The sequence below is a fragment of the Abramis brama genome, assembly GCF_963993115.1.
Source record: "Abramis brama genome assembly, chromosome: 25".
In the NCBI taxonomy this organism is placed as follows: Eukaryota; Metazoa; Chordata; class Actinopteri; order Cypriniformes; family Leuciscidae; genus Abramis; species Abramis brama.
In genome coordinates, this window is record NC_139987.1 from 17,546,503 (window position 1) to 17,564,121 (window position 17,619).

General features: G+C 36.5%; 1 protein-coding gene across 9 annotated transcripts in view; it reads right to left on the reverse strand.

The window, feature by feature from the left end:
* cux1a (cut-like homeobox 1a) overlaps positions 1–17,619 on the reverse strand; it is a 117,678-nt gene that overhangs the window by 70,414 nt on the left and 29,645 nt on the right. For all 9 annotated transcript variants that reach the window (XM_084104274.1, XM_084104273.1, XM_084104269.1 and 6 more), the window contains exon 2: positions 15,691–15,801. In XM_084104274.1, coding sequence (XP_083960400.1) covers positions 15,691–15,801 — 111 coding nt within the window. The remainder of the gene's footprint in view (positions 1–15,690; positions 15,802–17,619) is intronic.

Below are 17,619 nucleotides of genomic sequence, written 5' to 3' on the forward strand. Positions count from 1 at the left end.
ATACTATTATAGCGCTTATTAATATTTTTAATAAGCTTTTATTTCTATATTTCCAGTTTTCATTTTAATGTTTTGTTGTCATTTTTCTTACTTTTAGTTAAAAATAAATTGTAGGTATTATTTGAACTTTTTTAAATGAACTTTTTTTAATAGTTTAAGTTAATGATAACAACACTGAATAGAACAAATATTATATTATAGATATAAATGTTATATAAATATTATAGAACATTTTTATAAGATAATTTTATCAAAACAAACTTTCATATTTTCATAAAATATGTTAAAATGCAATAAATAATTGTATAATATAAATAACATATAGATTAAAAAAGGACCCTTTTCATCTCAAACAAAGAATATATTCACAAAGTGTCCTAAAAAGCCTTCTTTATTCATGATCACACAGGCCATCATAGAGGAGGAAAGAGTTAATGCAAAGAAAGCTGGGGAAAAAAAGAACTTTTCTTTAGCAATTAGTTCTGATGAGCAGGTTTGTTAGGCAGCAGCTATTGAAGGTCTATTTATAGAGATTGCTTCAGGAGAAAAACCTGAGATGCGGCCATGCAGATCAGAGGGAGAGAGGGATGAAAGAAGGGAAATGAAAGAGGAAAAGGGGGGATGGTGAAAAAAAGGGAGAAAGACATGGCCTTCTGCCTCAGAGGAATGCAGGGCAGCCTCTATCTGGTGATGAAACCGTCTCACAGCGAATGAGTGGACATCTTGCCTGCCCCCTTGTCCACATGATGCTGTTTGTTTGCATTTTTTCGTATTTGGTTCATCTTTACAACACCTCGCTGGTGTCAAAAAGGTCATTTTGCAATTGTGGACACAGCTTGAAGTGAAACATGTGGTCATTCATTGACAGTGACTCTACACAGTGACTATTCATTCATTTGTCCTGCATTTGAAATCGCTCACTGATTCACTATTCCCTATATAGTGTTTGACAAATAATGAGTGTCGATTTGCCCCTAAAGCATTAATGAAGACATCAGTAACATTTATCCACTATAGATGAATGCATTACATACAAGTGATATATAAATCATAATTTCCGCTGTGTACAGTGACAGTCCATGTAAAAATACCATTGAGAGCAAGTATAATAAAATTATATATATATATATATCAGCTACACTATATAACAAATGCATTATGGGTATGGGTAGAAAAGACTGAACTATATAGTACACTATGCTGTTTACTTTTCAGATAACACTACAAAATGGCCAACATCTCAAAAAGTGCACTACAAAGGGCACAAGGAATGATTCGGACACTAGGTCGGAGGGTCTGCGGACCAAACGTTACAGACGAAACATGGGAATGAGTTGCCTAAAAAAAAGTGCCTACCAGATATGCGTCTCAGGCCTTTTTCCACTCAGGGTGCATAATTGTCAGCATTCCTCTTAAAAGCATATTCCATGGAAACAGCCCCCCTCCGCTCGCCTGAACCTTGTGAAAACTTTAAATAGTGTTTTATGTTGCACGATTATTTCTGCCTTGTAATTCTGTCAGAGGGTGGAGGGGGGCTCAGGCTCTGAAAATTACCTCAAATAAAACATGTGGTGGGAGGAGGCTGATGCAAGTGTCTCTCGGAAAACACAAAGACATTTCAGAGGACATATAAAAGAGAAATGGACATAAACAGAGGACGAATGGGCAGGGTACGGCAAGAACCTGCTAGATTTAACCATATTGGGTAACAAAAAGCGGAGTGGCGTGCACTGTAAAACAATTAAGCGAAATACAAAGCAGTAGAACAAACACTCAGAACACGCTTAAATGCACATTCACGTCACAAGCCAGGATCATTCAGTAAAAAAAAATGGAACGAGGTCCATCGTACGCCAAGACTATAAATATATACACACACAACAATTTGTTACAGCTGAGAAGACATCTGTTTCACAGTGTCTGGACGCCGAGCGTGAACTACACTCGCTGTTTATTATAAAACATCAATTTAGTGGATAGGTTTTCAGACCGTACTGATTTAAGATCAGTATTGAGATTGAGGGACAGAATTGCAGGAAGACTGCCAGCCCACCTCCCTCAGGAGAATCACACAACCCACAAATCAGTTTAATGTTTCACTGACAGCCATGGCTGTTCACAGGAGGGACCACAACTGTGCAAAGTCCCCCCTCCCTCCACTACTGAATAAAGTGAAACTGAAGTCTGTTCTCTCAACAGACATTCAGACCGGGGGAGAGAAAACGGGGCTCTGTGTGCAGAGAACGACAATGTAATCTGTGGACAGGAGGAACGGGAGCGACTGTGCCTGGAAGGGATTGTGGGATTGTGACTGTGGAAAAGAGAAACGCACATGTTGGAAAGAATAGGCTGTATATAAAAGGAAGAAACGTGTCTGTCTGTGTGGAGAGGAGAGACTGTGTTCACTTGTAAAAGAGAAACTATCTGTTTGAAGATGATAGACTGTGTTGTCTGATAATGCGAGACTGTGTTTGAAAAGGAAAGAGTCTTTTAGCTTGTAAAAAGAGGTCACCGTTTGAAGAAAATAGACTTTATTAGCTTGTAAATTAGAGTAGGGCTGCACGATTAATAGAAATAAAACCCAAATCGTGATATGACTTTGTACGATTATCAAATTGTAAAGGCTGTGATTTAATTATATAAACATACAGCATGCATTGTGTGTTTCAGAGTGAAGCGAGGCACTGTGTTAATTTGCACGCGTACGGCTCATGATCCGTTGTTTTCAGCGTCTCATGGCGGCCGGTTCACACTAAATGCTTCTCCAAATAAACTCATCTCTGCATGTGCTTTGAGTTTGAGACACTTTTAACATGCATTTGGAAACACATGTGCCAACCATCTTCCCAAACTTGTAATGACAAGTGCTTATAAACCAACTGTTGTCAACAAAAGAGAAACTTTAGGGGTCTTTAGCAATTTTCCCGCCTAAATAAAAGCTTGATGGTTTAACATTTGAAAATGAAGAAAAAGACAGCCATCAATATTAGTAATGTAAATTTCCATACCGATATATAAATCAAAAATTTTGTCCAACAAACAAGCAAACAATTAAAATTTCCAAGGAAAAAAAAGTATGAGAAAACGTTAGCTTGTGACTAGGGTTTCATTTTATTTTGATGGTCCCTTTAACACATTCTGTTGACTATAAGCAACCTTGCACCTACATGTCTACTAACTCTCATAGAGTATTAGCAGACTGGCAGGGTAAGGGTTAGAAGTTACTTATAGTCAGTATAGAATGTCTGTTAGAGGACCATCACAATAAAGAGTTAGCAGATATTTAGCAGAGAGTCGACTAACACTTTAATGAGAGTTAGTTGACATGTAGTTGCAAAGTTACTTTTAGCCAACAGAATGATCAAAAGGGACCATCAAAATAAAGTGTTAATGTGACGAGAGACTGTATCTGTTTCAAGAGGATTTAAAACAAAGACTGTTAGCATGTAAAGTAGACTTTAAAAGGAGAAATTGTTTCTGTTTGAAGAAGACAGCCTGTGATAGTTTGAAAAGGAGAAAATGTGCTAGCTTTTAAAAGAGATGGTTGTTAGCTTGTAATTTACACAACTGTACGTTTGAAGACGAGAGCCTGTGTTATTTTTTTCTAGGAAAGACTGTGCTAGCCTGTAAAAAATGAACTGCACTGGCTTGTAAAAGTATGTAAAGTACAGACTGTGCTTGTAAAGGAGAAACTGTGTCTGTTTTGAGGAGGAGAGACTGTGTGTGCTTGAAAAATTGAGACTGTGCCTGTATGTGGAGGTCAGCGCGCCCCACTGTAGCAGAGGGAGCACACAGAGCGTAAACACATTAACGTCACTGTGCTGCTGTACGCTCGGCTGCATTCACAGACTCTGACTCATCAGGGCTGGAATGGGAAACAGAGGACACTGGCAAGGGGGAGGCCCAGTGCAGTCACACACTAGCAATTGCCATACACTTGCAGACACATCATTAGACACACACAAACATAGCCATAAATAAGTGATATATGTATATATATACACACACACAAACACATAAATTAAATAAATGTTGCATAATTATAATAAAAAAATTGAGTGTACATGTAAATATAATATTATATTAATTATAAAATAGAAATAATAGTTACAATATAAAATATTATAATTATAATATACAAAAAAATATTATTATTCAGTAAATATTTATTCATAAAATGTAGTATGTAATATAAATTATAAAATTTGTTTAAAATGTTATTTATAAATATTTATAAATAAATATAAATATAAATATATATATGTGTGTGTGTAAATATAAATATTTAAAATGTATAAATAAAATTTAAAACAAATTGAAATGTATATTAAATGTTGTAAAATTAATATGAATATCTAGGTTACGCAAGGTCTAACGCAAAGTCCTCTGAAGTGGTACACGGTATTCGAAATATGTATAGTTTATGGATTATTACGCGTTCTAACCTTTTAAACAAAACTGCATCAAAAACACAACTGCGGTTCAGAAAAAAAAAATCATCTGGAAAGCATCTGAAAAGGCTAAAACCTGAGAGTCTATGTCATGTAGTCCTGCGTGACATTAGAGGTTTACTAGCTGGTTTTACGTCCCGTTACAACCATCACACTTTACACAGTCTTTCATTAAGGGGAGCTGTAAACGTCAACAGCCATTACCTCATCTCCAACAGCAGAGTCACATGGCCGGAATGACATCAGTCAATGCTCCACACTGAAGAAAAAAAAAAAACACACACTAACACTAACTTACACCTTCGCCTGCCCATTTCTCTCTCACTATAAACAAGGTTTCTGCAGGTGCAAGCGGTCCAGTGGAAATTTCAGTCCCGGTTCGCCCATCGACAGAAACAATATTATCATACACAATAATGGGTTTTCTGTGTTCGGCAAAGCGCAGATTCCATTACAGCTAAAAGCAAACAGTGATGCTGTTGAGTCATGCCTGTTAAGCGCTATAAATACAGACCTGCTCTGTGCTAATGGTCTGTAGCGTTGGCACCTCCAACCGCAGGTGGCAGATGGAGTGACGGGCAGAGACCCGGGCACAGGGCAGGGTGGGTGAAGGAAAGGGGCAGCCACGTACATACATCTGAGCACGCTTTGGCCATTGTCACTCAGCACTGGTAAAAATATGGCAGCCACATCCAAATAAAGAGATGACAGGAATGATTGTCGCATTAGTCAGGCGGCCCTGGATGTGGGTGCTTAAAATATCCCATGTTAAACAAACTACTAAAATAGGGTATGATTTAATGGGCCTATAGGAAAGGATAATATGCCAGATCTTTTATGTCACACCAAAAGTTTAGGGGCTATAGGGCTGGGTTAAAAATGTCGATTTCTTGATTTTAATCTATTCTCATTTTGATAAATCAATTGAAGAATCAATCTTGTAGTCTATATTGTTTTCAACTGATGAATCAAACTTTGTATCGTGCCTCCCATCCAATAACCGCAATAAGCTTTGTCATTTTCTACTTTTGATATGAAAAGGTCTCGGTTTTCAAATTTGGTTAATTTTATTACCTAATTCAAACAATAAATGCTGTATTGGTGACAGATTGCTGTAGCCGCTTTAGTTCAAGCAAAGCTCTTCCTCTTTACTACTAGTTATAGCACGAAATAAACATGAATGAACATCGGAAGGTATGTTCAAAAATACAGTGCAACTTCCCAAAATCTGTATCTGTAATCACTCAATCAGCGTTTCAAGCGCTGAAAGATGTCAATAAAACAGCTTGTAAACAATGTCACGTAATGTTACATTTACCTCAGAAAAGTCGTTCAATGACCAAAAACTCATTAGTCAGCAAAAAAAAAAAAAGAACTCTAGAGAAGAGCATTTTGCTAAATATATGCACTATTATATATTCATTATATTTTTACTTAACCCGTTCTTCATTATTTAATTTATGTTTGAATAAAAACGTGGAAAGTTTTGGACGGGAACGGGATAAAATCAACCTTTATCGGCGAAGCAGGCGGGAGCGGGATATTCCGCGCAGACCTCTAGTTTACAGCATTAGTAGAGTTTTTTTTTTTTTTTGACAAAATTTAATATAGAATTAAATTGTAATCAGAATTTAATCAAATCACTAGCTTGTGAATTAAAATTTAATTGAATCATGAAATTTGTGTCAATGCCCAGCCCTATTAAGGGCTGTTAAAAAGGACGCTGTGCAGGTGTGTGTGCGGATTTACTTTAAGAAACGGTAACCCAAGTCAGACAAAGACCTCTGAGGTACATTAATCAGTAAAAGTAGGTCTCTGTTAGGACATCTAACACTGGGGACCAGGTGATTGAGACTGGGGCCCTTCAGAGGACAGGCTTCCGGAGGTTCAGCGGCGCTGAAAAGCACAGGACAGGCAAGCCTAGTGTTGAAAAGTGGTAAGTGGATCTAGGGTTAATGGCGTCTGTGCATGTGTGCATGCCTGTCTGTGTTCTTTTACACACTAAGAGCGTCTTTACGAGTGTGTAGAGCATTTGCGTTTGAGTGTGCATGTTTCAGCGTGCATCCGAGTGCGTATGACAGCGCAGCCGTTTGCTCGGGAATGATGGAGCACAGCATGAAATCTGATCACACTCCCAAGGCCGATACACTGCCCACCCAAGGAGACGAAGATGAGTGTGTGGGTTATCGGGTGCTTGCAGACGCTAAAACACACAAACAAACACACACACACACACACACACACTCACTGACACAATAATATGTTGTTTAGCCAGAATAAGGTTGCGTAAAATTCCCAAACAAAGAGTATAAGTGTTCTTTGGCACCAAACAATAATGTGACAGTGTAAGTACTCACTTTCTAAGAATATAAGTATTCTTTTTCACCCTACAAACAATAGTAGATGTTTTCTTTGTATTAAAGCACAAAGAACATAAGTATTCACTCATGTGAACAATATATAAAGGTTCTTTCATAAACAGGCTAAACAAACATTGTATTTACTGTATTGATTCACAGTTAACCAAAGAGTAAGAATTGTACGATAAAGTTAAATGCAAATACGACGGTGACAATTGTAATGTAGTATTTTCTAATCAAACGTCAAAAAATGACATTAAGAAAAAGCTGATGGATGAAAAAAAGGCTTTAGGCACTGTGTGTGTCAAACAAACTTGAGACTGTTTGCATGTAATTGTATAATTAGTGTAATAAAATGGACAGGGGAATTTCGATTCTTGATACATCCAGGCTCTGATCCGAGATCCTCCCAGTCATTATAGGATACAAATTGATAGTTCACATAAAAATGAAAATTCTATAATCTTTTACACACCCTCGTGCAATGTAAAAACGCTTTTTTTGAAGTTGTAAATAAAGCAAAGATTATTAGAGTGCGTAAGAAAATACTATCAGATTTTCTACTTCTACTATCAGATTTAATTCAATGAGCTGCTTGCCTGTAAAAAAAAGAAGTTTTTTGCCCACATAATGAAAGTCAATGAGGTTTAATGTTGTTTTGGACCCCACTGACTTTCATTATATGTGCAAGAACAGATCTTCAAAATACCTTCTTTTGTGTTCCACATAAATAAAGTCCTACAGGTTTGGAATGACATAAGGGTGTGCAAATGATCACAGAAGTTTTATTTTTGGGTGAACTATCCCTTTAAGGCTTGATTTCTGACCGCAGGACTGTAGATTGCAGGGTTTTGAAAGGATCGCTGGGGGTTGCAAAAGGCTCGGCTAACGTGACCAATCTGTTGTCGGCTAGGTCGCCTCGAGAAGACAGATTACTCTTCTCCAGGCAGCTCAGGGACAGACGAACCCCCAGAACTCCAGAGGGAGGTTCCCATTCCGGCTCCTATTCCCATTCCTTGTCCCATTCCTGTCGGCTCTAATGACCCAGTGCAATATCTCAGCACAAAGGGATTCTAAACAAGGTGGAAAAATTATATTCAGCTCTAGTCGTGCATCTTCCTACAGACCCAAAGTGCTCAGTGTCAGGTTAGGGTACTCACACATGCTCAGTGATGCATTCTGATGGGAAAATAAATGAATCCTTATGACATCACAGAAATTGGCTCATTTTTGAATATTTCATGTCGGTAATAAAGTCACCAGACGGGTGATGATAAACTAGAACGGACGTGAGCACTAAATATTATACAATTATGAAGGAATCAGCATTAATTTCAAAAACTACCAATCAAGCACAACCAACAGTGATCTAAGAGAAACTGAAGCAGACTCGTTTTTAAATGTGGGGCAGCGTGATTCATAACATAGACACAGTAGTCAGAATATCCAAATGCATAACACTCAGCAAAGTCCAGTGGTGACTATCAGACAGGAAGCTCTGAGGAACAGCCAATCAGGTCAGCTGAGAGAGACAGGAAGTGGCACACAGTCAAGCCACATCAGTTCCACTCCAGTCTCATTCCCACTTTGGCTGAGCAGATGGATCAAATCCTACAGGCACAAATACAATGAACCAGTACATTAAACAAGTACTCTCAACCTCACAGAAAAACCCAAGGAGGGGGAAGGGTGAGGAAAGAAATCATCAACAACTCTGAAGTTTTAAATATCTCAGCTCTACTATCCTGTCAGGAGGAGATACATAGGCACTAATGCTAGAACCCCACCATGAACCTGAAGGCTATGCAGAGAGACAGATATCCCTGACCCGTCTCTCCCACACAAGCCTTTAGTAGGTCAGCCCCTCTTCAAGGATACCATGTAAAAGCAAATCACTTCTGACAGGACACAGAAGAAACTTCAAACATTTTTTTCCGAAAATGCAGGATGTTATCTCATTCAAACATATACAACACAAACATTCAAAAAACAATCCAATAAAACTACATGCAAGGTCCATTATGAACGTTATGGCACTATAAATACACACTATCATTCAAAAGTTTGTGATCTGTAAGATTTTGTGTTTGAAAGTTCTTGAAAGAAGTATTTTATGCTAACCAAGACAGCATTTAAAAAAATACAGTAAAATCAGTAATATTTTGAAATATTATTACAATTTAAAATAACTATTTTCTATTTTAATATATTTTAAAATGTAATTTATTATGTCATGGCAAAGCTGAATTTTCAGCAGCGATTACGCCAGTCTTTAGCGTCACATGATCTTTCAGAAATCATTCTAATATGCTGATTTGGTAATCAAGAAATATTTATTAATATTATCAATGTTGAAAACCGTTGCGCTGCTTAATATTGGAGCAAGTGGAAACCGTGATACATTTGATAAATATTCTTTGCTCAATAGAAAGCTTTTTTTAAAAATAGAAATCTTTTGTAACATTATAAATGTCTTTACTAACACTTTTGATCAATTTAATGCTTCCTTGATGAATGAAGGTAATATTTGTTTGTTTTTTAAAACTCTTACTCATCACAAACTGGCAGTATATAATAAAAGTAACACAGTATTTTAATTAATTAAATATGTATATATTACATATTACTTCTAAACAAAAACATAAACAATATTTAATCAGATTATTCTTACATTGCTGTTTAAACCATGTATTATGTCGCAATTCCAAAATTCCGGTTTGAAAATGGCAACCAAGTTTAATATATACACAAAATACTGAGAAAGAGCATGATTAAACTGAAACCCTGAATAAGACCTGTTGATCCAACAGGAGACTAAACATGTGTGCAAGCATCCCACAGGAAAACTACTGCTTGCAGATTACTTTATCATAGCTCAAAAGACTCACAGTTCTCAGTGTTGTATATTTCAAATATACAACACTTGTTTAAGCTCACATTGAAATCTCTGACTTTTGATTGCCGACTTTCATATCATGGCTATTCCACAGTTGTTACTGTTCTCTTCTGAAACTATAATGGATACACGTGAGATTACTGGGGTCTTTTCTCGGGAAAAATTTGGCAAAAGTCTCCACATTTAATCTCACTGCAGTCTAGAAGAAACAATTGACATATATAAAGAAACATGACTCGTGATTTTTCTTTCCTACTGGCAGTGAAAACACTTAATCGGTCACGTATGAATGTAGTGAATGTCTTGGGTCTACAAACCGGATATGTCGACCCCAGACCTCACTGGATTGTGCCTCCCAGCCCCCCATCCCCCCATCCCTCCATTACAGTGTCAACATCAAAGGCATTTTTCAGTGTGCTAGTCACACAATGCTCTCTCTCTCTCTCACTACCTCTACACACAGAGATACACAAACACACACACAAATACACTAACAAATTCAGTCCTTGGTAAATACCCTAATGTCGTGTTAAGAACGGGACGGCTATAATTAACAGTGTAAGACGCCAGTCTGCCAGCGTGGGCGGCATGCCAGTGGATCAGCCCTAATTACTGTATTCATTTTGTCAGGCCCATTCAGTTCACAGCTCTCTCTGACCAGCCCTGGCAGCCAATGAAATCTCCGGACACTAACATCACAACGTCCAGAGGCCAACCAGCCGTCCCCTTTAAGGCAACATCAAAGCCAGTGAAGGAGCAAAAATCAAAATGGCTGACACACACACAACAATCATAACTGAAAAAAACTGACGACTGACTCTGTTCTTTATAGCGGCCTTTGACGCTGAGAATCAGCAGAAGAATTATAAATGCGCCTGTAGACAATATGATAGAAACATAGTATATAAAAACAATTAAAAAATAGATATATCTTCTCATTAGATCAATGCCAGAATTTAAGCATTAGCTCTTTTAATTCATGAGTTGCACTGAATTGGTCACAACCTGCAGGAAGTCGAATTAAAATAGTAGGAAGAGGAATTTTTTTTTTTTTTTTTTTTTTTTTTTTGACAAAATGACATAAATTAGAGTAATTATGCCTATTTATTCCCTGATATGTAGAATACTTTTTTTGCATGAGTGGATTTCTAAAGTTCAATACAGCCAAAAACAAGATTTTAATAAAAAAATGATATATTTTTTTAAATGAAAGTTAATTTATTTAACAACAAAATATGTTTAAAAAAAAAAAAAACTATGGGTGGGTTTTCAAAAACTGATTATTAATATCACTTAATGTTTAATATCTTAGGATTTTTTGTATGTTATTCATTCTAAATTCTAAAAATCTAAAATTTTAACAAATTGTATTATGAAGTACACTTACAGCAGTCAAATGAGTTTCTTTGAAATTAATTCCATTTTAATTCAACTTTTTAAATTTAAAAATACAATTCTGCATCATTTTAGATTCACACTGAAATTTAAAAAACAGTCTCAAGTAAATTTAAAATGGCACAAGGCTGACATATAAAACATCAAATAAAATCAGTATATGCAATCAAAATGACCATATTTCAATTCTTAAATACAGAATTGAAGATCTTCAGATCTTATGAATGTTTCATCAAGGTAGTAAAAAATAATAATATTTGTAATCAAATGTGAAAGTCTTTATTTTCAAACCCTATCCTACCAACCACCTGCCATATAGATATAATATCAAGTCCCACCTTACATTTTTGTAATTGAATATTGTTTAACAAAAAAATGCCACATTACGGAAGTAAAATATGTTTAGAAGACCTTATATGTTCACTTTAAAGAGTGTATAGAAAGAGCACCGCTTTTAAAATCTGTGTGGTTTATTCACATCAAACACTCAGCATAAAGTTTAAATGCGCTCTTCAAGTTATGGTGTTTGCATGTGGTGCAACACTCTCAGCAAAAATGCAAAAAATTTGATTTTTATCAATGGTGTCTAATGCATAAACTCAAAATATGTGAGCTGGAGGGGAGGGGAGGGAATGCACATGACCTTATGAAAATATTTCCATCATGCAGGCAGCTCGGAATATAATTTCAGCGCCGACACACTGGTCTCTTTCAGTCTCCGTCACATCCTATTTAAAACTTCATCTAAATGAGCATGTGAAAGCTAAACGAAAATAGGACCAAATGCTGCGGTTGTTTGGTTTAAATATTTATGCATTCGAAAAAAAGACTAAATGAAGTGATCTGTGGCAAATTTAACGGCTGCTTAGGATTATTTATTTCACAGGTGCACGCCGAGCAAAACACAGACGTTACGTAATCGGTTGGAAAACAGCGGGTCATCCTAACAAATCCCTATCTGTCACATTGACATCACATAGCGGACAATAAACTTTTCAACCAGCATCCTGAGGCGAACCAGAACCATGAAGGAGCTACATAAATAACTAGTCAATAACAATTACACAACTACAGTGGAACATTAGCAGACTGAAAATGGAAACGGATATGGAGAGACAGAGAAACAAAAATGGCATTTCATCTGTCTAAATATATACAGATAAGTTCTGAAAACTTTAAAGAGACAGTTTATTCAAACGTGAAAAAAGTGCCATAATTTCCTCATGTCATTCCTAACCTGTATGGATTTTCTCTCTTCAGTGGAGCACAAAAGAAGACATTTTAAATAACACTGGTCACTCTTTTCTGTAAATTTACAATGAATAGGGACTACTAGAGTTTCAAAAAGTACACAAAAGCACCATAAATATATCATAAAAATATTACAAAAAACGTTAGTTCTATCCATTAGAGCGTTGTGTGACTAACAAACCAAAAAAAAAAAAAACATACATTATTAATATTCCCCTAAAGTGGTCTAAGTCAGTATGAAATCAAAATTGACCCCATTTACTGTTAGCACACATTTCTAGTCTTGTGATAAACAATTAATCCGTGCAAGTTGATCCACTTTTCTTTTCTTTCTTTTTTTGTCTTCGTAATCTTTAATCAATATCTGAAAATGTACTTCCCCTGTGGAATGGCCTTCCATCTCTGATGATGTCAGTTTGACGGCTTGGGTCTCAGCAAGCTGAAGGGAACGCCTACTTTTCTAGATCCAATCAATCCCCAGTACAGAAAAAACAAGCCACACCCTCTATTTTTCTCGTTTAGAAGAACTTCCGGTTCACGCAGATTTTAAGAACTAAATCAGTCCAATTCATGAACAAATACTTGTACAGTGGATTTATGAAAAAGATTTGTTTGAAAAGTAAAATTTGTGCTATTCATTTGGTTGACACGTAGTGATATATATATATATTTTGTAAGGCAGATTTTAAAATGACATTTGTCTAAAATATTGTATAATACATTTTATTATATTACACATTGTAGGATTATTATTATTATCAAAATATAATAAAATCAATTCAAATTTATTAAACTTACTAAATTTGAAATTTCTCACTAAATTGTGCTATATTAAAAGCCCGTTACTTTGCTTTTGTCATACATCCTATTTGGATTTGATTAAAAAAATGACAGAATTGAAGAGGCAAAAATGATGCATCCATAAAACGTCATGCATCAATATTTGAGCAAAAGCTAAAGTTAGTTTTGGACTAGTTTTATCATACATATTTTTTTTTTTTTTTTTTTTGGAGCTTAAAACCCCGCTCTTCATTATAAAGCTAGCAAGGATATTCAGCAAAAATTCACCTTTTGCGTTTCACAGAAGAACGTTTGGAATGACAATCACATGATAATTTTTATTTTTGGGGGGGGTGATCTGTTCTCTTAACTGGTGGAACCTGATGCAAATTTATGAGAAAATAAAGCACAAACATTCAAATTAAACTAAAAACAAAAAAAGCTGATACGACAAAGTCCATCTAGGTTAGATTACGGCTTGCCTTGTGTCAAAAGAAACGGTACAGCAAGGTAGCCATGGCACATTAATTCCACATCCAGCAGTCCAGCCATTAAGGTAACTTTCCAACTTCCCTCATCAGAGATAGAATTTCCACCTCTCTGACTGAGGCCCTTGATGTCCTGCACCTTGGGTACCGGGCAGAAAAGCACTCAGATGGACTTTTTTTTTCTTTTACAGGGTTCACAGAATCTCCGAACGCGTGGCCTCCCAGCCAAAACCCCCAGCACGATTAATTTAGTAACGGGTTATTAAGCTCAGACATAAATTGCAGCCCTGGACATTTTAAATGGAAAAGGGGGACTGATTTATTGAGGCTCCGGAGACAAAACAGGTTTTTTATTTTCCATTTATTCATCGGCACTCTCTGGGAGTGGTAACTCGCGAGGAATTCGCAAAACGAGAGGCAGGAAAGAGGGAGCAAGAGGGAGGAGGGCAGGAGGCGACGGCAACCATGATCAAAGATAGAGCAGGCCGGAGCGCTGCGGTGCCCTTGAGTTCTCGACACCCCAGATGGGCTGGCAGAGACTTCTCAAAACCAAATACAGTAAGGAATTATACGGATTTGGCGTTTGGAAAGATTGGAGGCACCTGTCTGAAATCTTTACAAAAGCACACTTAGGCTGATAAGGATATTATTAATCAAAGACTAAAAGAAAAGCCCAAGGTTATTTTGAACTCTAGAAGTCTTCTGACAGATGTTTGATGTCTCTTTCTCTACTTTCTTTTCATTCATTATGACTGAATGACACAATCACTACATCCTGATCTGCACTGTTCTGACCCATTAGATACAAAAGTTTTGTCTTCAGTACAATACTAAATTTGAGACAAATAAACAGCAAACTTAAATAAACAGCCTCAGAAAACAGAACAAATGGTCAATAGATTCACTAATTTGCACTTTTTTACTGTATAGCAGAATTTAATATAACATTTGTATGCAATACTGTATTTTTTTTACATTGTATCATTTTTTACATGTATTATATTACATTTTGTATCGTTATATTTTTTATTAGTAGTAGTAGTAGTATTAGTATTAGTATATAATAATACAATATAATAATACAATTTTATTAAATTAATGTATCAATACAATTCCATACGGCTAAATAAAAATATATTTCTACAAAAATACGATATTTCATACTATTTTCAGATTTTTCTGCCATAAAAAAGGACAGATTCCTTTGCTTTTATTAAACATCCTATCTGGATTTATTTTACAAATAAATTTCAGAATAAGAGTCAAAATCGATGAATGAGTTAAACATGTCATGAATGTGACTCGTCCATGCAATTACCTGACAGAAAGCTAACCCTCCATGTGATTCAAGATTTTGAGTCTGTAAATACTATATGATAGAAACAAGAGTCGATAAACATCACATTCACACATTAAGAATAATCTGTTTCTAAACAGAACAAACATCTGATAACCATCCTGATCCAATAGTCGTGATGTTCTCCAACTGTCAGGGCGCATTTGTTTTAGAACTCTATCAGATCAGAGAGGGTTTTCAGTAAATAAAGAATCACTGATCCTTACTGTCTTGCTAACATGCATCGTCGGTTTTTCCTCTGGAACATGACCTCACAGACAACCCTATGGTCTGGACACGACCGTCCGCCACTATTCATGCAGACCGAGTATTCCCTAAATGGATAAACCATAATATCCTCTGGTTTCTCTGCCACTGACCTCTCTTACGAGGCCACGCCGAGTTTCAGACAAGTGCAAAATCCGAAAAGTAATCTAAAGGCACGGTTATGCTATATAACTCAAGTGGAACAATTGTAATAACAAGACTGCAACTCTACAGGGTGCAACATTTAAAACCATGAAAGCAGCAAAAATGGAGGTAGAATGCAAGCAGAAGAATATCAACTGATATGAAAAGCCGAAATTTGGTGCTTCAAATGTACCCAGGAGACCAGGATGTGCCAGTCCAGACATATGAAAATTAGGCACTCAAATTCCCCTTCGCTCCACTACCTTTGAGCTTCCTATCATTTGGAGAATCATCTCTCACTCCATTTCTCGCTTTTGCTCACCTCTGGAGTATTCTTCTTGAACTCGCGGCTTTGGTCGATGAGTTTTTTCCTGGACTGCTCGCTTTCATCCTGTCTGTTGGCCAGGGCTGTGGCGGTGGCATCCAGTTCTTTCTGAGGACAGATAAGGGAAACGATTCATGTGAGATTCCAGAGTAACGGTTTTAGTAAATAAATGAAACGAGATCAGTGAGCCGTGCCTAAATATCAACCTTGAATTTACAGAATTGGCATTCATTTTAGTTTTGGGATTTTTAGAACCGATTTGTCTTCCCTATGACAATCATATAAAAAGGATAAAAATGTAAAAATTATCATTCTTTAATTATTTACTCATTTTAACTTTGTTCCAAACTGAAAGATCATTGATCCAGTTCACAATTTAGACAAATATAATTCAGCAAGTTGGATTCAAGATGTCAACTTTGATTTGTTCATTCTGAATTGTGAAAAAGAAAAGAAAGATTTATTTAAAGGGATACTCCACTTTTTTTGGAAATGGGCTAATTTTACAACTCCCCCAGATTTAAACAGTTGAGTTTTACCGTTTTCGAATCCATTCAGCCGATCTCTGGGTCTGGCGGTACCACTTTTAGCATAGCTTAGCATAGATCATTGAATCGGACAAGACCATTAGCATCTCTCTCAAAAAAATGACCAAAGAGTTTCGATATTTTTCATGACGCAGCGCCTGAAAATAGTCCCCAGCTCGGTAACTTCCAACGTGACCGGGACTAAGTTTGACTATTAGACCTATTTTCAGGCGCTGCGTCATATCATTACGCCTGCTGGACTCATGGTACGGCAGCAAAGTTTCTTGATTATTACGCAGGAATGAGAGTATAGTTCCTAGCCATATCAGCCTAGAAAATCGCAACTTTACATTTTCCGTTGGTCTTAGTACACGATGTAACTACAGAAGAATCAAGTTTTAAATAGTAAAAATATTGAAACTCTTTGGTCATTTTTTTGAGATAGATGCTAATGGTCTTGTCCGATTCAATGATTATGCTAAGCTATGCTAAAAGTGGTACCGCCAGACCCGGAGTTCGGCTGAATGGATTCGAAAATGGTAAAACTCAACTGTTTAACTCTGGAGGAGTTGTAAAATGAGCCTATTTCCAAAAAAAGTGGAGTATCCCTTTAAATTAAATTATGAAGCACCGACAAACCAGCTGATTTGATTCTCTAAATGATTCAGCGAGTTGGATTTAAATTGTCAGCTTAAAAATATATTTGTGAATGAACTGCTTTGAATTGTGAATCAAATCAACTGGTTTGTTGAAAAAAATTGAACAGTTGATTCAATTCACAATTTGGACTAAACTCAGGCTAAATTCAAGCGCTGCATCCGAAATCGAATACTTCCCTACTATATAGTATGCGAAAAACAGTCCCAAAACAGTTGTATGTCCGAATAGTATCTGAAAAATAGTAGGTGAAAAGTACTACTACTTCCACCGAGATTTTGAAATACGTATTCGATGGACACTTCGACTATCCCATAAGGCCACGGGAGGGGATTTATGAATGGAAGTGAAGCGGATGCAACTGATGCTGGTAGGTCACGTGACATACTGCATCCGCCATGTTGTTACTGTCTGAATTTCATTCATACTACCCATATTCATACTATATAGAACATACTTTTTTAACAGTCGCAAAAGTAAATTCAAATTCAAATGTAGTACCTACTCCGACAGTAAGCAACTTCAGACGCAGTAAAAATGTCAGCTTGAGAACTGATTTGCATATGAATCATTCAGTCCAAAATGTGACTTGGATCAACCGGTTCAAAAGCTGTAAAAACAATACGAATGGACTTTCACAGTTCACACCAAACATCACGTCTATTTTGCAGAAAACACGCGTTTTATAAGGTGTGAGAAAACTGCTTGGTATGCACCTGCAGGCATAATGCAGCTATAAACC